Here is a 26,401-nt window from a genome sequence, read left to right as displayed (position 1 = left end):
TTACTGCCAGGAGCTGCTTCTTAGCTCCTGTCCACCTCGCGTCTGCCAGACAGAGCGGCTCACCGTTTGGCGGGCCTGGCGGAGGGCAGCACTACTGCGCCTCCAGGGCCAGGGCCCACCCCACAGGCCCCCGCCAAGGGGAGGGTGGCACCGCCGGGAAGCGGCACCAGCAGCTGGCAGACGCGCGAGAGGAGTACCCGCGCAGGCGGCCCGGGACGCTTGCCGACAGCTTCCCCCGTTCATGGCCAACTCCAATCCCACTCCCGCTGCCTCAAGGCACCAAGTGAGTACAGAGCCACCACCCGCCAGCGCAGAACATGGGCATACGACTGAAGGCCGCGCATGAGCACAAGGACAGCCTACAGCTGCCGCTCCCGTTCGCCTTCCTCTTCCCTAGGAGAATAACCCTGCTACGCAGGCGCTCCCATGCACACCGCACGACTCTTTTACGTATGCGCACGCTGCCGGTCCGATTTCGTCGCCCAAGGGCGCACTGCCTAAGCCATCCCGGCGTGCAGCGTGCTGGTCGCTTATTCGTTGCTGCTCTTCTCTCCACACCCCCGCCTCACACCGCTCCCCTACACGCATGAACCACGTGCGCGGTTTCCTTGGTAGCCGTGATTGTTTTCGGCAAAACCACCTGCGTGGAGCTCCGAGGGGGAGTCCATGGGGAGGGAGACACCACTGGCGGCCACGGGGGAGAGGAAAACAGTGTAACTGCATCAGTAGCAGCCGGCCGACTGCAGTACTGCTAGCCGAACCGGACGGGGCTGACGTGAGTGATGTTCTGACGCTGCGGAGGTGCGGCGGGCCAGGGGCCGCGTTAGGCAGGGCTCGGGCCCAGAGGCTGCGTACTACCGGAGTCCCGCCGGGCACTGTAGCCACTCATCCTGGTGCGCGGCTCTAGGAGCGCGTAGACCGAGGCACGCCCCCGCTCTGCTCTTCCGTCCCCCGGCTCCCCTCCTGTGTACTTTTCCTCCCGTCTCTGTTGCCGCACGCAGGGCGCTCAGCCGAATGTTTGGAAGCCGTTACAGAGCACGCCCTTGCCGGGGCCTCTGGCGCGCGCGGCAGGAGCAGCGCGAGCGGGAGGTGGCGGGACCGGGGGCCGGCTGGCGGCCAGCCTTACCCGGGGAGCACGGCGGCATGCGGGCCGCACCTCGCCTCTGAGTGCGCAGGGCAACCTCCGGAGGCTGACTGAAGGGCCGATGCGGCTGGGCGGCCTAGAGAGGCCGCTGTGTGTGTCGGTTCCCGGTCTCGGTACGGAGTAGTGGGGTTGATTAGCTGGGGTTTGCCCTGCTCGCGTTACAAACTTTGGATTTTACTAGGCTGAGAATTCCTTGAGCAGTTCGTACTCCGCGGCACACCAATATCTGGTGCTCCGTGCCTGACGTGTTAAGACCGGGGGCAGCGATGCCTCCCTCATATACGGCATTCATCCCATCTACTAATTCAGTTGTGATTTGTGAACATTCCTTTGTACCTGTTGTTTATTTCTCTAAGCAAAGCAAAATGACGCTTAAGAAATTAAAATACTTAGGGTGGTCTTGTGATGCGAACCCATTTTCGTAATTAAGATCCAAGATAAGGCAGAGATATAAAGCTCTATTTCCTTCTACAGAACCGAAGTCCATACATTTGCCATCAGGGCAGAAACTGACTTCCTAACATCCTAATCAACAAAGAAATAAAACCAGATTGGTTTATGATGTCCCTTTTCTCATTAGTGAAGAGAAACAAATACCTACTCACTGTTATTTTGCTATATAATTGTGAGTTAAAGCTTTCCCAGATCTCAAAGTGGTGATACCTACAGATAGCTGAATTTGAAGCCTGCTAATAAATCCAGGATTTCCCACTATGATGAGCATTCTCATCTGAAAGATGAGAAGTAAACAAGGCCTGATGTTTTACTTATTTCCAGCCACTGAAAAATTATACTTAACTTTTCATGACAAAAGAAAAAAGAAACATTCATGAAGATCATGAAAATCCTGGTGTGCAATTACATTTTGTCATCTCAGATTCCGTACCGGTCCTAATTAGGACATTTGTCATTTCCCATTCTGAAGTACAGATTCTGTGTGTTCTGCTCCATTATAGTATACGTTTGATTGTTTTGGCTTTTTTTAGTGATCAATAAAAGTAATTTTGTAAACAGTGGACTTTGTGGCATGTTTTGCATAGGGAATTCCTATGCAAAATGTCACAGTTCAGTGTACTGTGAAAAGAGTAAGAATTTAATGTAAAATCACATTTATAAATACAGATGCAATACTAGAGAATAGCAAAGTAGATCATTTGCAGGAAGGTACATAGTCATTCTTGAAATTCATGGGAGGTTTGGATTCATGATTTTGTTTTCCAGGTTATTCCTGGTGGCTAGAATATGCCACTGTTGCAAGTATGTGTTTTTGTCATTCCTGGACTGCCCTGATGAGGCAAAAATGCATCTTATAAGACTAATTTTAATGATACCTAAATTTATGCAGATTGGGGCGCTGTGGTTGCTGAGCTTTGATATACGATTAAATCTCTTCTATTTTAAGGTGAGATTACACTGACTAAACAGCCTTGTTCTTATCCTTGTTGATTAATGATCTATATTTATGCAAGTCTAATAGTTGCTTTAATTTACCATGTCAAAGGTAATGTAATTCAAAATTGGAAACAAAATAATAGCACTGTCATTACAGGACTCCATCCCTTAATTTTATTGCCAGAAGAGGATAGACTTTTACTGAATAAATAGAGGTAAATAAAGCATTCTAGTTTGAGGTGTCTCTGCCCATGGCATTGGAGGTTGGAACTAGATGATCCTTGAGGTCCCTTCCAACCCTAACAATTCTATGATTCTGCACTCACTGGTAAATTGGCAAACCCATATGTTTTACAGACAGGGCTGGCAGATATGAGGTGAATGTAGCCTTTGGAAAGGTGTTTGTTCCATCATAAGCAAAAGTATGTGCAAATTAATTTACATATAGGGTTTTTTTTTTTAATAGTGTGATTCACCTTTGTCCATAAAATTATTTTGATGTTTGGAGCAAATATTCACTTGACTTAGTCTGGATGAACGTGAGGTAATGGTGTCTAGAAGGAGATGTTACCTAGGGGGAACTTGGAGCTATTGCCTTACAGGCTGTCAAGGAGATATGTATGGTAGTTCATTGTATAGAACACTAAGGGGAACATACCACAGTCATAGAAAGATAGGTTTCGTTAGTTCCACTGTTTACAAAACAGCTTTGAGTGTTAAAGTTTTTTGTAAAACATTGTGCATTTTCTAGATGAGATGATAAAGCTGTATAATATTTTTATTTGCCTTCGAGCTTTGTTTGGATTACATTTGTAGGCTTTTCTCCACCACCAGGAGAGCCTAAACATTTTTTCTTTAGAGAAATTAGTTTCATGTGAATGCTTGTCTGCTTTATGTAAAATTCAAAGGCCTTATGTAATCATAACTATGTAAATATTTGTAATAAAGTTAGATTTGCTGGCAGATATTAATCTTTGCATTGAAAACTATCAGCTGGCTACAATGTGACTTCCTTGGTGATGCTTGTGACGGTAGGAACCTTTTAAGAAAGGCTTCAAGGTAGAGGGCTTTGTGGGTTAGTATTGCTGAAATAAACTGTAGGGGAGGTTTTTAGGAGACTGGAGGACTACAGTGCTGGAATATTTGGCTATTGCCCAGAAATACATAGCTAGTTCATAGAATCACAGAATCATATAATTTTTTCAGTTGGCAAAGACCTCTAAGATCATTGAGTCCAACCATTGACCTAATACTACTATGACTCTTAAACCCTGCCCTGAGCTATGTCTAGCATGTTTTTTTGAACACCTGCAGGGATGGTGACTTCATCACCTCCCTGGGCAACCTATTCCAGTGCATCATCACCCTGTCAGTAAAGAAATTTTTCCTAATATCCAATCTAAACCTCCTCTGGTGCAACTTCAGGCCATTTCCTCTTGTTCTATCACTTGATATTAGGGACTCACTACTTCCAACTTGCTGCAACTGTGTTTCAGGTAGTTGTAGAGAGCAATGAGGTCTCGCATCAGCCTCCTCAAGGCTAAATCCCAGTTCTCTCAGCAGCTATTCATAAGACCAGTTCTCCAGAACCTTCATCAGCTTCATTGCCCTTTTCTGGACACACTCCAACACCTCAGTGTGCTTCTTGTGAGGGGTCCAAAACTGAACATAGTATCCAAGGTGCAGCCTCACCAGTGCCCAGTACAGGGGCACAATTACTTCTCTACTCCTGCTGACCACACTAAAATTCAACTGCTCTAGTTCTGGCTTTTATGTACTCCAAAATAACAAGTATCAGATAGATGCTGAGAATCCTGAGCTGAGATTTGATGGCAGAGAATTTCTAATAATTTAGACAGATAGCCTAGAAATAAATAGTTTCCTAAAAGATGTGTACTCGTCCTTGATGTTGCTTAGTGAGCATTCAATTGTTAGTTTCAAGTCTATGGACCAGTTATGTTAATGGAGTTGTTAATTACTTTACATAGAATGGTGAATTTTGAAGAAGGAGCAGCTGGTGTGTTGAGCCACTTCTAACTGAGGATTGAAAATGCCAGCAGGTAAGAATACTTCATGTTTGATTTCCAAGCATATTTTGTAGTCAGATCTAGATGTAACTAGGACTTACTTCTGTCTACAAACTTTTAATGCTGTATTGACTCTGTTTTGAGTCCATGTTTGAAAGTTATTTTCAAAGTGTTACTGTTTGGTTGATTAGTTGGTTGGTTTGTTTTTTTGTGTGTGTGTTTTATTTTCTATTTGAGGCCTTTTGGAAAAACTGACAGTATGCCATAGCTGAGGATTCAGCAGCCTCTTTGATTGCTGGGTCAGACTGTATTTTTAATTCTTTAGTTATTAATTAAGCATTTTTCCAGGGAGGTCTAGAATACCTACTATTTCAAGGCTTGAAATGCTGCTGACTGCACTACTGTGATTCACAGAAATGCAGGGACTTTCAGCTCCAACTGATTTCAGATCTGTGCATGCTCCTTCCTTTTACTGATCTTCTTAGGGTGATGCTTCTCTGAGTTCCACATGCAGTCAAAAACCAGAGGTGATGCTTCTCCTGGAGACTCTGTCACCTCTGTTATCAGTGTGCTACTGTTCATAAACAGTGAGGGCAATAATCTGTCCTCTGCTTTGGCAGTTTTATGCTGATCCTGATTGTGTGTGTTCTTCAAAACTTGCTTTCTTCAGGAAACAGTAGACAATACAGACTTCAGCAACAAGTAATGAATAGCCTGATGTGTTTGTAAAATGTTGCTGAGTTATCCTTGTAGTTTACATTGACAGTAGAAATTCTTAACTGAATACTAAGTGAATTTCCTGGTAAACTTTTCCTGATGAAATAATTCTTGTGCTTTGCAATTTTAAAGCATGCTTGTGGACTTTATTAGCAATGGTGACTATTGAACCCCGTGAATCATACTCTGGAGTTCTTTTTGCAGTTGAAAGTGAGGCAAAGGCAAAAACCAGAGTCCGCTTCGAGGAAATCTTCAGGCATCATGCTGGTCTAACAGACACAAAGAAATCAAAGAAAAAGAAGTTTCACACTCAAGAGAATATTGTGGTGAGTTTGAACATATGCAAATTTTGTTTTATTGCTTTCCTTAATGGAAAAAAAGATCAGGAAATTCTATTATTAAAAGAAGATGTAAGCAGTTTTTTAAAAATGAAGTATATTTCTTCATATGTATTTTTAGATTTGTTTTGGCTTTTATTTGTTGTGTACCAGCAAGGTATCCTTGAAATTTGGAGGTATGCTAAAATTTTATAGAATATAATACTGGTAAAAAGAAAGTGGCACATGAGGTCATGCACACTTTTAAAGTCTGCAAGTACATTTGTTTCCAGTTACATATTTCAGAAAAGTTTAAGATTTTCAAATTCAGATATTTAGTCAATAGTCTATACAAACAATCAATGTGGTATCTAAAATATGGAATAGAAGAGGTGGGTTCCCCCCCCTTTTTTTTTTTCTTTTTGCTAATGTGTGTAGACTTCCTTGGTTAGCTTTATTTTTTTGATGGAATGTGAGTTTTTCAATCTGTATGTGTAAGTATGAGTATTTTTGAGTATGTAACTGCTTATTCATATGCAACTACATATTACTCATAAGTATTTTAAGCTTACTTTGGTTTTAGAATTGGCTTCTATTCCAGAAGTCTCTAATGTAAAACCATGCACATGTGCTCCATGACCCTTACTTGTGTGCATCTTGGCTGGCACCTGTCACTTGTTCCTATGATGCCAGCAGATCTGTTCTTGGGGAAGAATGCTTCCTCTGCCCTGGTGTCCTAATGTGGCCATTAAGCTCTCTTGGAAAAAAAAAAAAAAAAAAAAAAAGACAACCTTCTGCTTTGTTCATTGCTTGAAGCTGAGGGGGCCAGGGTCAGGTTGGCAAACTTACGGAGTTACTCCAGAGACAGGCCCATTCTCTGAGCTGCTTTTCCAGCTTAATTGCTTTTTCCAACTCATTTCAAGTATGTCTATATATAGATGATTGCATGTAGTTATCTCTCTGTCTTGCATTTCAGAGAATCTGTGCCAGTATCCCTGCTTCTGACTAAAACCTAATCTAAAGGTTTTTATGAACCTCTTGGCTTTTACTTTATTGTTTTGTGACTCACTCCCATTTTTCCATCCTGTTTAATTACAACATGTGGAAAAAGAGACCTGAGTTAAAATCTTACAAGCTATGTATCTGAGAAATTTGAACTGCTGAAGCAGTTTCGTGTTGTGTACCACCAGATGCTGCCTGTAGTATCTGGTAATGTTCGTGGAATTTGCTGTCGTTTGAGATTGTGAATGCCATTTCATTTCATTATGGGAATATTCTGTACTTTATTTCTATGAGTAAATTTTCTATAATTAAGTGAACGTGTGCTTCTACATTTTCATAGAAATGCAGACAAGGAAGTGGATAACCCATTAGAAAGCATTATTTTGGGTTTTTTAATTTATACAGAGATTGTTGCTTTAATTTTTTTTAATTTATTCTCCTAACGCTATTCTGTATTTCAAGTTATTTGAAATCTTCCACATCCTCTTAAATCATTGATTCATGAATGCAGAAGGTGTTACTGGTCTATTTAAGGAAGTAAAAGATGAAGATACAAAGACAGGTTGCTTCATGATTTGATATGGAGATAGTTTAAACTATTTTTAGACATAGGATGCCAAAAATCAAGATAGCTACTGACAAGGTATATGAATGGCTTTAGATTTTTCTGATGTGTTAGATAAGGATACATGCACGAAATTCTATATGCTTCCTTTTTTTAACTTGTACTTCATTAGGGCAATGGTTGTTTAATACGTAGCATTAGTACACCTAGTGCTTTTAAAAGCTTTGCCTCTAGCTTCAGACACCAGCTTAAAATTTGTTTTGGTGTATTTTTCTTCTCACACTGCATTTATTTGACAGTTTCCCTGTACAAATAATAAACTTGCTTGATTTTTTTTTTGTTTCTGTACTTATATGCTTCAAGCTTTCCATTCTTTTTTCTCCCTTCTTTTTCACTAGTTACTATATTTAAAAAAAAATATTTGCTTTCTTTGTGTTTTAAAGTTCTTTCTGATATTTGATATGGAGACTCTAGAGAATTTTAGGTATGACAGCAGAATAAAAGAACCTGAATGACTTCATAGAAGTTCCATCAAGGAGCTATTGCATCTATGTGTCGAGCTCCTTACAAAATTAGGCCTTAGTTACTTATTCTGTTTTTTGGAGTTACCACAGAATCACATAATGATTGGGGTTGGAAGTGACTCAGTATCTAGTACAATGGCCCCTGCATTGGGCAAGGACATCTTCAGATAGATCACATTGGTCAGAGCCTCATCCAACCTGACTTTGAATGTTTCCAGGGATGTGACATTATAACTTTAAGTGACCAGGACTACAAACCTGAAGGAGGGAGGAAATGTTACAATGTGCTTTCTAAAAGCCACCAAAATTTGGCAGTACTACACAAAAATGCATTAGCTCAAATTAATTTTAGCTATTTTTACTGATTGGTCTTTGGATCAACTTTCTGTCATTCTACTAAAAACAATATAGAGGGTTTCTTCAAATTTAACAGGTTGGTTTGGTTTTGTTGCTTGTTTGGGGTTTTTTGTTTGTTGGTCGGTTTGTGTTTTTTGTTTTGTTTTTTAGAAAAGTCTTGATGGAATTTTTTCAGTTTTAGCTCTTTTTTAATATCATTTCATTATCAAAGTTTGGCAAGCTGCTTTCAGTAAAAGAAACTACAAACAAGTGAGCCTGAAGCCCATCTGTAAGTTGCATATTAAATACGTGGTGTATGTAATCTTCACATCTTCCATAATCTGTAGCACTGGAACCCGTTTGTGGAGGAGACTTGTGGATTTTTCTTCTTACTGGATATACATAAAAGTAATTTTAAAACACAGTGAAAGAAAATTGAGGGTGAAGTGCTCAAACATAGAATTTTATTTTTCGCTGTGTTTTTTCTGTTGCCCTTCAATCCGTCACTTTTAAATGAGAAACTAGATTTCATGTCTTTGATTTTGTTTTATTGTATGTAATGTTGATAAATAAAGTACTGTTTATCCTTACAACATAATTTTCAGTATGTTTTATGTTCTTCTCATTTATAGCTTGACACCTTTAAAAGTAATATTGATCTAGCTAAGGAGAGTGTGAATGATGAAGCGATTATAAACAACACATATAATCCTGAAGAAGAGAGCCCTCGATTTAAAAAAAATAAGCTGAGAGAGAAAGTCTCAATTGCAGAGAAAATAAACAATGATATTCTTAGTGGAGAGCAGGACATGCAACCAAAGTCTACCAAGAAGAAAAAGAAATCACTGTTACAGGAACAATTTAATGAGGAGGAAAATTTATATGAAACTAAATTGGAGAGTTTTGAGGAAAAGATTAATGATTTTCCAAAGAAGAACACAAAAAATAAATCACAAACAGATGTACCTCATCAAGGAAGCAATAAAAAGATTAAAAATTCCTTGACTGAAGTGAGAAATGTAAGTGAATTAGAAGAGGAAGAAGAGCTAATTCGAGCCTATCAGATGCATGTGGCTGAGGATGAGGCAAACGCAATTAAAAAGAAAATAAAAATGAAACTTAAAGAGCAGATGTCTGAATTTACCTCTACTGTTCAAAGCCATGAAGTTGTATCGAGCAATGAAGTGATCAAAAAGAAGAAAAAGAAGAAAGAAGTAACAGTTTTAAGTGAAACTGAAACAAGGTACCATGATAAACTGTATGCTGTGTGTCTGAATCTTGAGTGAAGTGTTTCATTTTGGTTTAAGATAGGCAGAAGCTTTCTCATAAACTATATATTTTCCAAGTGATGAACTGGATGATTCTGTTACGAAAAAATATTAACGGGTAACATTGTTTGGTTTGTTTGTGGTTTTTTGTTGTGGTTTTTTTTTTTTTTAATGCTGCCAAGATTAATATTTAACACAAAGATTCTGGTTTGTTTATTTATTTATTTGTTGATTTATGTATGTATGTCTTTATAAATATCCTCCATTTCAACACTATTTTTCTTTGGAACTCACTCTTAACTAATTTAAGGGAATTTTGTGCATGGTTCTTTAGTGATGAGTGATGGCCCTGATCCAGCTGAAGGCACAGGATAGCTCTACTCCCATGAATGCTTCTGCAATTATTTCAAAAATAGGGGGCAATGAAGAGGGAAGAGAAATGAAAAAGGCAAGATACTAATGTTGGGTGTGTATGTGGGATTTTCAAGATACACAGATGATGACTTGCAGAATTAAAGTGGAAATTTCAAGTGGATTAATAATGGTAATGAACAATTTTATCAATATATGCAGTACAGTGCAATTCTGTTATGTTACAGCGCAATGTCCCTTTCTGAGCTACAGCATCATCCAGCAGAAGATGGTAATGAAAATCAGTCATTGGAAAGACTATCTACATCAGAAGAACAGAAACTGGAGGAAAGCATAGAAAAACAAAAAGCTAAAGCAAAGAAGGTTAAAAAGAAAACCAGAAAAGGTCTGCCAACAAAATGTTAGAATGGTGTGCTGCTTTGCTGCTTTATCCAAGCCCCTTTCCCTTTGCCATAGTAGTAATGCATGGAGGAGGCTGAGCTGTTGAAGTTAATTATATTTCTTTAGCTAATTAATTGTATTTCTGTTCTCCAGTTCTGAGGGTAAGGAAGCTTGTTTGATATATCTGTCTAAAATCTTTAGAATTCAGTTAGTGTAAATCATTTTGAAATTGATAAATATTTTTTTAAGTGGACCTTTTTAAAGCATAATAATACAATATCTTAACAACGCATTACTTGGATGCATATTCTACTTGTCTTTTTATTAATTTATCTTTTTTATTTACTTTGTGCTATAAATGGTGTATCACCACTGTTTTAACCCAATGCTTAATTCAAACATAAGGAATACTTTTTAATGTAATACATAGTCAAATTGGAGAATTCATTTCCTCAGACGCAATGAAGGCCAAAATAAGTAACTAGTTTTAAAAGTGGAGATGACAGAAATTGATGAGGAGTAAGTTTTTTGGTGTCTCGTAGGTATGATGATCTTGCTATAACTTGTAAATGAGGAAATTCTGCAAACAGTGTTTGGTAAATTCAGGGAAAATGCGTTTGGAGAAGATGTTAATTTCTGTTTATCTTTTTTTTTCATGTTTTCCTTAAAAAAACAACCAAATAAACAAAACCTGCTATAGCCCAGAGCAGGATATTGAACTGCATGGATTTTTAAGTTATTTCTTAGAACTTCTGTCAGTAGAAGGATGACCTCTGATTGTAAATAAAAAAATGTTAATAGGAATAGATTACTTTAATATATATTCATGTCTATGTTTAAAATACTGCAAATCTGATAATTTTAAACTGTTACATAAAGGACATGTTAACTATTCTTGTCATTGATTGCTAAGACACCACAGAGCATTTTTACACTTTAAACTGTCACTAGTGGAACATAGTAATCTTTGTATTCTTCACATTTCTAGAAGAAAACACAGAAGTTGCTGCAGAAAATGATGAGGTGAATAACTCAGAAATTTCAGCTCAGTCTAAGCTTGGATTTGGTGATGATCTGGTGTTGGGAGTTTATATCCATCGATCTGATCGACTTAAAACCGATCTCCTGTTATCTCATCCTGTGGTTAAAATTCATGTTGTTGATCAGAGAACTGGCTTATATGTAAAGAAGGATCAGAGGTGACTTTTAGTAAATTGTTTATATTATCAATGGTTACTGTAAACAGATAGACTCTTCCCTAGAAAATTGAGAATAATTCTGAGTTTTAAGCTTGCAAAGTAACTCATTAGTTTCTACATCTCTGATAATACATGCATGCGAACAGTATCTGTGATTCTGTGATTCATTAGTTTCTACATCTCTGATAATACATATACACTTACAGTAAATTGGAGTGGTATTTTTCTTTTCTTTTGGCACTTTTAAATGTCCTGCACTGCTGTATTGCTCTAGAGGTCCCTGTATTTACAGCTCAATTCATTCTATATTCTTCCAGACAGAAAATTTCCTAAATCTCAAAAATATAAAGAAGCCAAGATGAGAATAAGCAAACTCTTGTAGCATAAATAGTATCAGCCTTTTCTTTTTTCATGAAATAACTTTGAAAATCCTGAAGTGAAATTTACTTTTTCTTATTTCAGAATGCTTCAGTTACTTGTTTTCACTGCTATTATGCATAATGTTCCTGAAAACCAAATTTTAACAGTGTTTAAGTGCTATACTTTACCGTGATCATTATGCATAACTTTGGTATCAGTAACTTGCTTGTTAGAATTTTGAACTTCCACATGTAGCACTTCTTTGTACATTGCAAATTGTCTTAAATTGTGGATGGTTTTAGGCATTTTATTTTTCTAAAATCAAGTCAATGGTATCCTGTATTTTTCTTTGCTTTCAGTAACTGAAAGTACTAGTTTAGGTTGGTTTTTAAAAGGCACTAAAGCAATTCTAACTGTTTGGAAATTTTCAAACAGCAAGAAGAAAGTTTCATCTCACCAGGAACAAGAACAAATGGAGCACATTCTTCCTGTTATGACACAACCATATGACTTCAGACAGTCTAAATCAACAGTTCCGGAGTGGGAGGAGCAAGTCATATTTAATAAGTGTTTTAGTTATTTTATTCAAAACACTGAAGAAAGCCCTCAAATAATCCTGTTTTTTGAGGTAAGTAAGGTTAAATGTTTTACTTCCAATATATGTTTGTGTTATGATGTTCTGTTTGTTTCTTCAATGGTATATATTTGACTGATTTGGACATTTTGTTTCAGTTATCTTGCATTAATAACTTAGCCTTAAGATACAAAATTAAGTGGAGATACCAAAAAAGTGGTATTGGTAATTGCTGATAATAATAAACGTTTGTTGTAGCAAACCTCCCCTGTTTTGATAGTCATAAGGAGGACAAAGCTTTCTTATTATAACTGTCAAACTTCTGGGAAAGGTTAGTAAAATCCTTCCAGATTAGCTGGGATGGCACAATGTATAAAAGATGTAACTTTCTCCTTTTTCACATTTTTTAAATTTGAAAATAAGCTTAAGTACCAGAAACTCAAAGATGGAATTTGCCTGCTTGTAGCAAAACCCTTTTTAACCCTTTTACCAATGAGCTGATTTAGAGAAGGACAGGAAACTCAGTAAGTTTCTTTTATTATGCCTTTATTACAGCGCTGGACACAGGTAGGATCTCTCCAAAAGACCTGTGTATCGAAAGAGATTTCAGTACAAACTTACATAGTCCATGTTGCTTATCTTATTCGGAAATATATCAATGTGAAAATAACAGAGGGATGTTGAGGTTTACACAGGCAACCATGTTTCCTCCTGTCTATACAAAGGTTATCTATCTAAAGATGACAGGGAATGGCAATATTTCACAGAAAATCAAAGGTTATCTATACAGGGGATGGAAGTCCTGGTTCCTGTTTGTTGGTCTTTTCCTTCTTTTCTTCAATCAGAGCAAACTATTGCATTGTTTTCCGTTAATGTTTTAGACGTCTACTTCTCTCCCATTCTTCACAAAGTATTTAAAAATTCATTCTCCAGTACAACAATGTTTTAAAAGAAAAATTGTGAGTTATATATTCAACATAATTTTGGGTTGAAGTACATGAATATTTGTAAAGAGAGATTCTGTAGTATTAACCTGAAAATGGGAACCTAATACAGTATTTTTTTAATTCCTTTTTATATTTCAAATAGTTTTATATACTATCACTACGTGTTTATTTTCTGTTATACTCAGAAATTAACAAGTTTATAGAATTGAGTCCTTAGTTGCTTAGTACAGAAGTAACTACCTTTGTAAGTCAAGTTTCTTCATGGAAGTCATGTTATTCTTGGGGCCAAAGTATGATCTGGGGGGTCTCCATGATCTTCGTAGGTCCCTTCCAACCCCTAACATCTTGTGATGGCTACACTGAAAGCATGCCAAAGGGTGGTTGCCCAGAGGATGGAGACTCCCTTTTTACAAGGAAGCACATTGAAAAGACAAGGGGTAATGGCTGCAGGTTACTCCTGGGGAGATTGTGTTTGGAATCCAGGAGAAAGTTTTTCACAATGAGAACAGTTAGACACTGGCATAATCTCCCAAGGGAAGCAGTGGATTCCTTTACATTGGACAGTTATAAGATTCAGCTTGACAGGGTGCTGGGCCATAGCGTACTATGACCTAGAAAGGTTGGACCAGGTGATCCTGGGGGTGCCTTTCAACCTGGCATTCTGTGATTCTGGGACTTCATCATAGTTTATGAAGTATCAATTTGAAGAAAGCACAATTCCAAGATTTTGTATACCAGATAAATGTCCAGGAGAAGATTCTGGTTACTGACCAGAAAATTGAAGAATCTCATGGACATAACTGGAGATTTTGAAAGTCAGACTCGGCAGGGCTTTGGGCAGCCTGGTCTAGTGAAACATGTCCTTGCCTGTGCCAGTGGGGTTGGGTGACATGGTCCTTGAAGGTTCCTTTCAATCCAAACCATTGATTGATTCTAAGATGTAAGTGATAAATCTAGGAAAGGGAAACTACCATTTTCCAACTAGATTAACATACAGTTGGTTTTAACTGTCAGATTTGTGGTCTGTGTGATTTGTGAATTATACAGGACTTAGGAAAATTACACATAAATATTTTCAGCAGTATTTTTGAATTGCCATTAAGTATACGTTCATTACAAGTATTTTTATATTCCTATCAATACTTTCAGATCCTTGATTTTCTAAGTATGAATGAAGCGAGAGCCAACTCTGATGTACAAATGCAAGAACGTGGTTTCCGAAAAATTTGTTGGGCCTTTCTAAAGGTATTGTAAATAATTAAAGAAGAAATAAAAATTGTAAGTCATCTTACTCAGTTTTCTAGAAGACACTAACCATGCTAATGGGAAAATGTTTTTTAGTATTTGCAGTCAACATAGATGGAAAAAAAATTCTTCCTTGCTTGGCTATGCTCTCCTTTTCCTTTATTCTATAAAATTTACAGTAACATGCTTGATAGTAAAGAATATGTAAAGAAAGTAAAGGAAGTGTAAGAAACTTTTTCTAGTTAATAAAGTACAGGAGGTTTTATTTGAGAAGGTTTTGTTGGTTTTGTGTGTTTTACTAGATTGTATCTGCAAAGAAAACAACAAATCCACCAACCTCAGCTATTCTGAATTGTAGTTGCTTTTTCAATTGACTAGTCCTTGGAAAGGATCCCTAGCCTGACTATAAAATACCTGTCATTTTTTTAGTTGCACATTTTGAATTGCCACAGCAATGAGATAAAGGTAATTTAGCCAGCACATCGTCTTCCTTTTTTTTTTTTTTTTTTAACCCTTTTAGGAGAGTCTTGAATGTGCTGATTTGGTCTTTGAGTCTTTAACTTGCTTGAGGGTTGTTCATTTACACCTACCCCTGTGGACAGCAGACCTTGACAGCCATTGAGCAGTCCACAAGATGAGACATACAGGAGGAGACAGGTGTATTATCTGCATTATCCTTTCATCTATATCAAAGTAAAAATGTCCTGATAAACAGTGGTCAGTGTTAATGGCATGAAGTACACTTGTTCAACAGAGAGAATTCTCTTTCCTCTGAACCTGGAAAGGTTGCTGCTTTGCTGTATCTTTTGCTATATCCTTACCAATGCCCTCTGCTGCAGCTTTCAAAAGAGGCAGAATTGGAGGAGGCTCTTTGTAGATCAACTGTCTTTTGAGGTCTGGGTGATTCCAGCAAGTAATGATTTAAACAATAATGGTGATAGTGCAGCGGTTTTCCCACATGCAGGATATTGCTCTTGTGCATATAAAGCATGTTTCAAATCTAGGCTGACGTCTAGGGATCCTGGGGGTATTTAATACACTTTACCTTCACTATAGCTTTTAAGGATAGTATATGTCCCTAACAAGACGTGGATTTCGTTTAAGATATTAGAAAAAAACATTGGCTTTTATTACTTCCATATTAATGTAACACTTTTTTTTCCCTCTTTTTGCTCACCCTTCCAGCTTGTAGGTGCAAATGGAGTTCTGAACATTGATAGAAAACTCCGTCTGCAATTATATAACCCACCTCCAAGGACCAAGGCACGTTCAAATGTGGTTGAGATTTATGACTGGTGGGAAAAATGTCCTAGAAATCGTTACCCATCAACTTTATATGTCACTGTAAGAGGCATAAAACTGCCAGATAACGTAAGTTAAATATTTCTATATATCAAAAAATATACAGACTTTAGGAACTAGCAGCCAGAGCATGTGAGTGTATGTGTTTGTATACATGTGTGTAAAAGCTGTACTTACATGCAGTATGTAAAATAGAAGCACAGAATCAATGAGGTTGGAAAAGACCTCAAGGATCATAAAGTCACCCAAGTCCTCATGACTACTAAACCACGTCGCCAAGTGCCATGTCCAATCCCCTCTTGAACACCTCCAGGGATGGTGACTCCACCACCTCCCTGGGCAGCACATTCTCAAGGGCTAACAACTGTCCCCCACAGCAAACTCCTGGCCAAGCTGTCAGCCTGTGGCTTGGACAGCAGCACTCTGTGCTGGGTTAGGAACTGGCTGGAGGGCCAAGCCCAGAGAGTGGTGGTGAATGGTGCCACATCCAGTTTGCAGCCTGTCACTAGTGGTGTCCCCCAGGGATCAGTGCTGGGCCCCATCCTGTTCAGTATCTTTATTGATGATCTGGATGAGGGGATTGAGTCCATCATCAGTAAATTGGCAGATGACACCAAGCTGGGAGCAGGTGTTGATCTGTTAGAAGGTAGAAGGGCTCTGCAGAGGGACCTTGACAGGCTGGACAGATGGGCAGAGTCCAACATGATGGCATTCAACAAATCCAAGTGCCGGGTGCTGCACTTTGGCCACAACAACCCCATGCAGAGCTACAGGCTGGGGTCAGAGTGGCTGGAGAGCAGCCAGGTGGAAAGGGACCTGGGGGTACTGGTTGACAGCAGCTGAACATGAGCCAGCAGTGTGCCCAGGTGGCCAAGAGAGCCAATGGCATCCTGGCCTGCATCAGGCACAGTGTGGCCAGCAGGAGCAGGGAGGTCATTGTAGCCCTGTACACAGCACTGGTTAGGCCACACCTTGAGTACTGTGTCCAGTTCTGGGCCCCTCAGTTTAGGAAAGATGTTGAATTGCTGGAGCATGTCCAGAGAAGGGCAACGAGGCTGGTGAGAGGCCTTGAGCTCAAGCCCTATGAGGAAAGGCTGAGGGAGCTGGGACTGTTTAGCCTGGAGAAGAGGAGGCTTAGGGGTGACCTCATTGCTGTCTACAACTACCTGAAGGGAGGTTGTAGCCAGGAGGGGGTTGGTCTCTTCTCCCAGGCAACCAGCATCAGAACAAGAGGACACAGTCTCAAGCTGCACCAGGGGAGGTTTAGGCTGGAGGTGAGGAGAAAGTTCTTCACAGAGAGAGTGGTTGGCCATTGGAATGTGCTGCCCAGGGAGGTGGTGGAGTCACCATCCCTGGAGGTGTTCAAGAGGGGATTGGACGTGGCACTTGGCGACGTGGTTTAGTAGTCATGAGGACTTGGGTGACTTTATGATCCTTGAGGTCTTTTCCAACCTCACTGATTCTTGGTGTGTGTGACCTCCCTTTGTAGTCACAGGAACCTAGACAGTTATTCACCCTAAAGTGGATACCTAGCAGCTGTCAGCCTGAAAGAAAACAGTAATTCTGCCTGGTACTCAGATCTGTTTCTGAAGAGACTTGTCTTAGTGAAACTGATCAGAACTTCAACTACTGTGTGATTATCAGACATGGGGCTGCTAGGCTTCTTCACAGCATTAAGGCTTCCTCTGTATTCAGGCTTGTTGTAACTTGTAGGTAAGGTTCTGTAAGCATACTTAAAGAAGTTTGGAAAGTATATAAGCTCTACCAACAATTGAAATCACAGATGTGTAAGTCCTGCTTTTTCCTTTGCAACCTAGTTTGTTCAATACACAACACTGCTAATGTCTTTCAGCATCATGTTCATGCTGAAGCAATATTCTGATTTGAAGGTGGTAGGTTAATGTCACTGCTGAAAATGTACATGCTGAAATCCTTTTTTTTTTTTTTTTTTTTTTTTTTGTCAGCCCTTACCAGGTGGTAAAGTATTTGTAATTTTCACTAAGCTAGATAGCTAATAAAAAAATAGAACTATTAATTATTTGAAAAATCTTTTATCTGGAAGCTCAGATTACTTTCTGACTTGATGGTTACTTTAAGTTTTTGCTAGGCAGTTTCCATGTATTAAACTTTTTCCAATCTCTGTTGTTCAGGTACAAAAATACAATGCAGTTAAAGTTAAAAGTACCTTTTAATCTTTCTAGATATTGCACTGTTCATTTTAAAAGTATTTTTTCTTAATACTCTTTTTGTTTGCCTTAAGGTTGCTCCTTGTTTCCCCTCTATGATAGCTGGTCAGCAGGAAGAAAGTAGTGCAACATTGTGTGAACTCCAGGGAGAAGGATCTAAAAAATCACGTGAACCTTTTCCAGAGGAGAAAAAGGAGCCATTTAAATGGACAAGATTGCCTGGACAGGTGAGATGTTTTTCTTTGCTTTTTAAAGAAAAAGAATTTAAAGATTACTAGTTTTTTATGACATTACTGTTATGGTATAGTTGTTATAAAGTCATTCATTAAAGCAAATTAAAAAAACACTAAACAGAATAGGAAACATAAGGACAAGTAGAGTTTTTTAATAAATGACAGCTCATTTAACCATTTTTCCCCCAAACAATCAGGTATTTTTATTCCCAGAGTTCTCTGGAAATTTGAAAGAGTAGGGCTATGCAGGTAGTGCAAGTTAGATAGGAAACCATTTCTCAGATTTTCAGCATTTATAGTTTCTGACAAGATCTGTTTATTCTGAAATGAACCAGAAATATTCAGTTATTTTACAAGTAGATCTATTTGTATACTTATGACTCTGTTCCTGCTATTTTTTAATTCATAAACATAAATTTGGTTTAAGTTAAAATAATCACATAACTACTCTGGGTATTTTAATTCTTGTTAAACTTGGAATTTAGTTCTGGAGAAAAAGACCTTGGATGAAAAAGAGGAAATATTTTGGGAGAGAGGAAGGAGGACTGTTAACACTTGTGCAACTTTTGGAAATCTTTCATCTGCAGTTACATTTAAAAAAAAAAAAAAAACAGAAGTTAAAATACAGATGAGGAATGCTAAAAGTGATTTGATAGACCAAAGGTTTGAGTGCCTGTAGTTAGTCTTCTGAGTTCACACTGCAATTACTAAATTATTAAAGTTGTCCTTAGACTCCTTAAATAAGCTTGACTTACAGACTAAATCTAAAGCTTGTATTATTCACAATAGTCATCATTCGGCACTTCTTAACATTAAGGAAATTATTTCCGTTTTAAGTGTTCTTAAGTTTTTTTAAAACTTGCTAGTTGTCTGTAAAAATACAGTAGAAACAAATACACAAAACAGGTATGTTTGGTGGCCTAAGTTAGGCCAAAGTTCATTACTATGAGGGTGGTGGAACACTGGAACAGGTTGCCTGGGAAGATGGCTGGGTCCTCATCCCTGGAGATACTCAAAGTGAGGCTCAACAGGGCTCTGGGCAACCTGATCTAGTTGAGGATGCCCCTGCTTTACTGCAGAGGGGGTTGGACTTAGATGACCTTCAGAGGTCACTTCCAACCCAGACCATTCTATGATTCTATGACAAATTATGCAGCAGAACTGGCTCTGTGTATAAGGTTGAACTCCTCTTTTAAATTCCTTTTAAGGTGTTCATGGCTTTTTAAAACTTATGCATGACAGGAACTAAGGATGTATTTTAATCATTGAGGAGATAATATTCATAACTGTGTAATCCCAATTCTTGCCTGAAAAGCTAGGCTTGCCGCATACCCAACAAGCTCCTGTTTTCCCTGCGAGCTGGAGATATGGGCTGCTTCTGTATTCGTTTCTCTCATGACGGAAAAACACTGGCAGCAGCATGTGCAGGAAGGAATGGCTATCCCATTATTTGTAAGTTCATAGTAATTTTAGGTTGTTGGGGTCATTTCTTGTAACTGATACAGTTTGAAATTAAAGGGCAAAATATGTGTTTTTTTCAATCGTGATTTTTTTTTTTAATGTTCTGTTTTTTATAATTGTATTTTACAAATTGTATTGTCCACTGAGAGCATTGAGGGGAATGTTCTTTCTGTGTTAATAGGGCTGAAACTGGCTTTTCATACATGATGATGCATATACAGTGGTATGAGATCACACTAATTCTGTGCTGAGGTCTAACAGAAATATTAAATCAGTTTGCATAAAGAGCATATTTTCTGATAATAAGGTATTAAGTGAAATAATTTTTCCAGCCTCTAGCTCACACGCTTTTTGTGTAAGTTTTTCTCCTACCCTATCATGAAAGTTAGACACATGAAATATTGTCATCTCCAGACAGATTACTGGAAGCAGCTGTCTTCCATGTTCCAGGTCAGTTGGAACTGCAAATATTCCTGTTACTCAGATTTGGGCTCCTTCTTCACATGGCATAGATGTTAAGCCCTACCTAAGTGTACATGAAGTAAATATTTAAATGTAAGGAACAGTAAGTCTAAATTCCTTTGTTACTCAGCCCCAGAAAATGATCTCAGTGTTAATCTATTTCAGAAATTGTTGGATAGTTGTAAAAATATTTATAAATTATAATCCAAACCTATTTCTAATAATTTAGAGAAGTAGGCTATTTCTTAAGGGTTAAGACATTTGTGACATGCATGAACCACTAGATGGAAGTATATGCTTGCCATCCATGCGTATCTAACAGCTATTTGGTCTTGTTCTCTGAAAATGAGAAGGTAAAGAAAATTAGCTGACTTATGCCAGCAGAAACTCAGCCTAAGGTCAGACTCAACTTTGGACTAATAATTGTAAATACAGATTTTTAATTTACTTTTTTGTTTAATTATTTTTTGTATTGAAATCTCACTAGTGTATGAAATCCCTTCTGGACGGTTCCTGAGAGAATTTTATGGTCACCTTAACATAGTGTATGATCTATGTTGGTCAAAAGACAATCAATGCCTTCTTACTGCATCTTCTGATGGCACTGTAAGGTCAGTATGATGAAGATGTTCTTACAGATAACATCAGAAGCAGAAAAGAAAGTGGTCCAGTTTCATGTCTTATGACAAACTGTACTATAATGTTTAGTTAAAGATTTGATTACAACCTGACTTGCCCTATAATAATAGAAAAATTCTGATGGAGTATGTCATTTATGCTGTATTTACTACATTGGTTTCTAACATACATGTTTGAGAAAAAAGCTTTTACAAACCCTAAAGTGTCTAAATCTACAATACAGCAGAAAAGCAAAGGCTTTCTCTCTTAGGAAGTCACTGAGACAGCTGGAGTATCCTGTCCTTGGAGAAACTACTGTATTACAAATGTATTATTATGTTTTCATGAGGCAGGAAACTGGAAATTTAAGATTCAAGTTAGGTATAAATTTGCCACACAGCACATACGCATGCTTATGGGGGCTTCGTAGTTTGTGGACGCTTAGTTAAATAATTCAACTTAAATTGCTGTAAATTACATTTTACAGTATTATTTCTGAGACTGAATATGTATACATGTTCCTTTATAATTAAAAAGTGTACTTTAATGCAGTGTTAACATTAAAAGACTAATCTGTTCAAGGTTTAAAAGCAAATCCTTGAAATTGTAGGAATACATGAAAGTATGGCTGTGACACTGCACAATCTTGTTACAAGCAACTTCATAGTTTTTCAACGGGGTTTTTTTTTGTGTTCTTCAGAACCCCATCTGTTGTTTCTGTTATGCAACCCAGAAACGCTACAGGCAGTTGCATAATTGAAATGCCAGAAGAATTGTTAAATGATACATTGTATGTATGGAACTTTTTTTTTTCCTGCTGCTTGTACTTCGGCATTAAAAGAGTATTTTAAGAGCTTAACCTAATTTCTAAATGAAATCAGATATTTTTTTTGTATTGAAGTAAATGGCAATTTCAGTAATTTACCTGTGAGAAGGCCCAGCTGTTCCTCAATTCTTGAAGTTTTGGCAGCAAGTTGAAACTAGTAGTCTGACTCCTTTTCTGTCACTGCACAAGTTACTAGTTCCTGTATTTACTGCCTGTTGCCTTAAGCTCCTTAAAATGCCTTCATTTAGGCAAGGAGTTTTTGGGTTTTTTCCCTTCCATGCTGGTAGAATGGTAGAATTGAAAGACGAGGGCTAAAAGGCACTCCATTGCTTTAAAGTCATGAGCTTATTACTTGAGTCATCTCTCAGACTCTATGCCAAGGCAACTTAAAGGGAAAATTAGGAATTTATGTGAATTCTTCTTTATATCATATTTTATGTATACCTTGAGCCTTTCCAAGGTTTATTCCCATGTTATTTGTGAGCAATAATTTAACTTTTATGTTACTAGAGCAAAAAACATTCTAAAGGTTAGGTAGACTCCTTGTGACCTTTGCACATGAAGTTGCAAGTTAATTGCTTCACTCTACAAAACTGCAGTTTCTTAAAAGAATTCACCTCAGAGTAACCTGGAAGGGTGGCACTCAAACAATTGAATTTGGTGTAGTAACTGAACTCTGAAACGTGCTGCCCCATCAGTAAATTGTATAGCATCAAACAAAAAACGTTTCCTAAGATAAATCTGATCTTACACCTATGGGTAGAGAAGGATAGGAAATAGATGAATAGTAAGGGCTGAATTTATGTAAAGAAAACATAAACGTCCCTGAGATCACACTATGTGGTAGGTAATTGTTCTTTTAAAACATTCTGGCATTTTAATTTTATCTAATGGTCCTAAATAGTCTTTTGTGGTTTATTTTTGTTCTTCTTTTTTTTTTTTTAAGAAGTCACCTTAATTTATTTATAAAGTCCTGAAAGAAACTGATCAATTCCATGCAATTCTTTGTGTGTTTTAAAATATACAAAATATCCATTAAGTGAGTGAGCAGTCATGAATTTACTTTGAAGACAGAGTACTATGTCAAGCAGTAAATACATCTCAATTCTTACTAGAAAGGACCACATTAAAGGATTAAATATAGGTGGAACAAATTGGTAGGATAAACAGATGGTGTTAAGTGTTTGCTAGTGTTTGCCTCTAGAACTACTAGCACAGAATATGCCATCAATTATGCATGTGACAGCTTTGTACAGTAGATATCCTAACATCCTTTCCTTTTAGAATATGGAAAATTGAAACACAGGCGGCATATGCAGTGAGAGTTTTCCCTCATCCTTCATTTGTGTACACTGCAAAGTACCACCCAACTGCTGACTCCTTGGTCGTGACAGGATGTTATGACTCAGTGATTAGAATCTGGAATGCAAATGTGAAAGAAATCTATGGGCAACTACTACAGGAGCTTGATGGTCACAAAAGTTTTGTCAACACACTTTGCTTTGATACAGAAGGTATGTACTGTGCTTAGTATTACTTTTTCAAATAGTCTTCTGTTCAGTTGAAGACAAACTTGAGGGCTACTTAGTTTGCTTTGTTAGAGGAGGCAGTATGCAATGATACAACAGAATGGTTTTAGCTGTGTTTGGAATTAATACATTATTATGATGAGGAACACAAAGGGATGCATAGTCCCTTCTATAAATTGAGAAAATTCAGAAAAGTTAAGTGTAGGCAAACAAACGTGTAGTGACCAGGCTATGATGACTGGGCAAATCTGGACACTACTTTTCCTTCTCCCTATAACTAGCTATTTGTAGTTAGCTAATACTTTATACACATTGCAGCAAAAATTAGCAGAACATAAAGCACAGGTGCCACTGTTTAGAGGAGATAAGTGCATCAGGATGCAGGTGGAAAGCCTAGGAATTAATATAGAGAGGTAAGTTTCAAAAAAGACAAATTCAGCTAGAACCCTTCTAGGTGGATGAATTATGTACTAAAAAGCAAAAGCAGAAAATCTGAAACCAGCTTCTAGAGAACTCTACATAGAGTTTCAGAACAGGAGATTGCATGATCAGATCAGTGTCAAAGACAGCTCTACCATACTGCAATTCAAGGTTATCAACGCAGTACAAAGAAAAAGAACATGAGGTAGCAGTATTTAGATTGTGAGAATTTTAATGCTAGACTGAAGTGAGAAAACGATGAACTTTACAACAGGGACAGAGAATGTGAAAATTTGAGAGAAGGGCAGAAATTTGACCATTGCAAATAATGTTAACTGGTAGATTAGTATCTGTGAGTGAGTCATGTAGTGATGGAGGGTGGGAAGAGTTGAAGATTGATGAATGAATAAGATACTTGGAAGTGTCTGACTTTTTCTGATATTAATGACATCATTTTGGGAGGTAGTCACTGGAGTAGGGCTATGAAGAGGAAGGAGTACTTGTGCTTAATTTAAGAACAACTGTTAGAAAACAGTATTCTTGTTCAAGATGCTCTCAGTGAACATATAGGTTAAGCAGTAGGCTATTGTGTGAAGCTTATTGAGCTATAAATACTTATTTTTTGCTGGTACTAAAATATGAGGCAAAATGAAAACCTTCAATAAGTATTCAGCACCCTGTTATCTGACTTAAGTGCTGAATCCAAATTTATAGTATGAACTTACGTCATGCAGTATGAGCCAAATGTATTTGCAATGAGTATATCATAGCAAAAGAGAGGAAATAATTGCTCTTCACCTATTCAAAAAAGACAAATTGTTTCTTGTTCATACATACTTTTTTAATTCTTTGTGTGGTATTCTTATAAAAAGTTATTATTTCACAGGGCTCCACATGTTCTCAGGAGATAGTTCAGGACTGATAATAGTTTGGGATACATCTGTCAGAGGAAGTTTTACTCACTGGAAGATTAATAAGGTATACAAGTTTCTTAAACTGGTATTGTAATTTTGATGTGAACTGTTTCCAAACCTAGACATTTGATTTTAATTCAGAATTTCTATACGTTAATTCTTGTTTAACTGAAAACTTACATTTCCTTTAAATAAAGGTACAGAAGAGCTGACAGTACATGCTGGGTTTCGCTAACTTAAGTCTTTTGAACAGTTTTGCAACTTCATTTTTTTTGTGTATAAAACATGAAAATGCTTGAGGTTTAAGAGCATTGTTCTAACATATATTGGGTTTGTTTTCTAGAGACAGCAATAAAATAGGCCACAGGCTTTACAAATTACCTTTGTTCATGTGTCAAAGGCCTAATGTTCAGCCAGCAGTTTTGTTGCCAACTGTAAAGTTCAGAATCCCATCAGACTTTGCTTTATGGTTGTGAAAAGTTGAGTGCCTTAATATAGGAACAAAACTTTTTCCTTAACCAAATAGAGTCAAGTAAGCAGAGAAAGAATAATGCAAGATAAAAATGAATAATGTGTAAAAACCATGAGGTTTAAAAGCACAGAGTTATAATTTTTTATTTTATTTCTTTCTGTAGGAAATAGCAGAAAATGATATTAAAGGAACACCAATAAACCATTTGGAGATGCATCCAAATGGAAAACGTTTATTAATCCATGCCAAAGACAGTACCCTGAGAATCATGGATCTCAGAATGTAAGCAGATTTGTGGTGACAAGCATGTATTTCCTTTTAGTTGAAAACTTACTTGGGGAAATGAAATAACGTAAAATTATTAAGTGTTCTGGAGAAGAAAGATATCCTAATAAGCAAGGATAGCAATATTAGGGTTAGGAAATTATTTCAAAAGACTGTCATATTGCAGACCGTTTGTGTGATACTGGTTGTCTTTTAGAACAGAATATCCAAAATTTGTTAAATTACTTGATAGCTTAATGTGACATGAAGGAGAAGACACTAGTCTCACAGAAATTGAATTCACTTTTGAAAATGCACTCTGGGTGTGAAAATAACATTTATTTGTGTGCTAGTTTCTCGTTGTTAAGATTCTGAGAAGAGTATTTAGATGATAAAATGGAACGAAAATTGTCATAAATACTGAAAAATGAAGTGATACATGTATTATGGTACATTAAGCAGCCAGTGAGATATTTTTAACATAGGTTTTGGTAATTTTCTTGTTTTTAACAGTTATGAACATTAGTGTTTAGTAATAAACTACAATAAAAAAAAGAAGACTATCAGAGAATCACTTGTGTACATGAGGTTGTCCAGTCCTACCCCAATAATCAAAGCATGAAAATATGTTACTCAGATTTGATGAGTTGGGCTTTGAATATCTCAAGGGATGAAGAGTTCTGTGATCACCATGTTCTAGTGTTTCTTCACCCTCAATGTAAATTAAGAAAAAAATCTTCTTAAAAAGGATTTCTTATATTGCAATTTGTGCCCATTCTATCTTGTCCATTCACTGGCTGAAACAGAGAAGAGTCTCAGTCCTATCAGTTAGACACATGATGTGTCTGAATGTTCTGTTCTGTAAAGTCCTGTTAAAAATATAAACACTCTTTTTAAATCATTTGCCCTTAATTTGATGGGTTCCCTTCCTTCTCTCCCCATGCAGAAAATCAAAGGTCCCTCATGATCTACGTGAAACTACCTGAGGGAAATACCTTTGCACTCCGGTAGCATGAGACATTCCTTTATAACATAATTTTGTACATATATATCCTGTCTCATGAAATCTCACTTTTAATTAATATGTTGGGTTGGATGTTTGAACTAGCAGAAGACTTTCCACTCTTATAGTGTACTCTTCATCTTCTACAATAAATGATAAATAGTAATGGCCAAGTTAGAAGGCTAAACTGTCCACTCAATTGAAGTCTAGAATTGGTGGATTAACAGAGGGAACCTGCAGGTTTTGAAGCACATAGTGTTCTATCTCTACTGTTCCTAAGAGGTGCAGATTTTTAGACAGAGAAAAATGGACATATGTATTGGTATTTAAGAAGGGGTTAA

At 37.5% G+C, this 26,401-nt stretch overlaps 1 protein-coding gene across 1 annotated transcript in view; it reads left to right on the top strand.

The window, feature by feature from the left end:
• Positions 1 to 1,205: 1,205 nt before the first annotated feature.
• The window catches only part of AHI1 (Abelson helper integration site 1), an 86,215-nt gene continuing 61,019 nt past the window's right edge, over positions 1,206 to 26,401 (top strand). The window contains exons 1-14 of the mRNA XM_054393440.1: positions 1,206 to 1,257; positions 5,413 to 5,606; positions 8,657 to 9,267; positions 9,892 to 10,049; positions 11,034 to 11,244; positions 12,040 to 12,232; positions 14,275 to 14,370; positions 15,556 to 15,741; positions 17,933 to 18,085; positions 19,411 to 19,543; positions 20,502 to 20,625; positions 22,743 to 22,972; positions 24,294 to 24,385; positions 24,957 to 25,075. Of these exons, the coding sequence (XP_054249415.1) occupies positions 1,206 to 1,257; positions 5,413 to 5,606; positions 8,657 to 9,267; positions 9,892 to 10,049; positions 11,034 to 11,244; positions 12,040 to 12,232; positions 14,275 to 14,370; positions 15,556 to 15,741; positions 17,933 to 18,085; positions 19,411 to 19,543; positions 20,502 to 20,625; positions 22,743 to 22,972; positions 24,294 to 24,385; positions 24,957 to 25,075 (2,552 nt within the window). The remainder of the gene's footprint in view (positions 1,258 to 5,412; positions 5,607 to 8,656; positions 9,268 to 9,891; positions 10,050 to 11,033; positions 11,245 to 12,039; positions 12,233 to 14,274; positions 14,371 to 15,555; positions 15,742 to 17,932; positions 18,086 to 19,410; positions 19,544 to 20,501; positions 20,626 to 22,742; positions 22,973 to 24,293; positions 24,386 to 24,956; positions 25,076 to 26,401) is intronic.

This window comes from Indicator indicator, chromosome 2 (genome assembly GCF_027791375.1).
Source record: "Indicator indicator isolate 239-I01 chromosome 2, UM_Iind_1.1, whole genome shotgun sequence".
In the NCBI taxonomy this organism is placed as follows: domain Eukaryota; kingdom Metazoa; phylum Chordata; class Aves; order Piciformes; family Indicatoridae; genus Indicator; species Indicator indicator.
The sequence above is the reverse complement of the archived record's forward strand: the minus strand, read 5'-3'. Positions and strand labels throughout refer to the sequence as shown.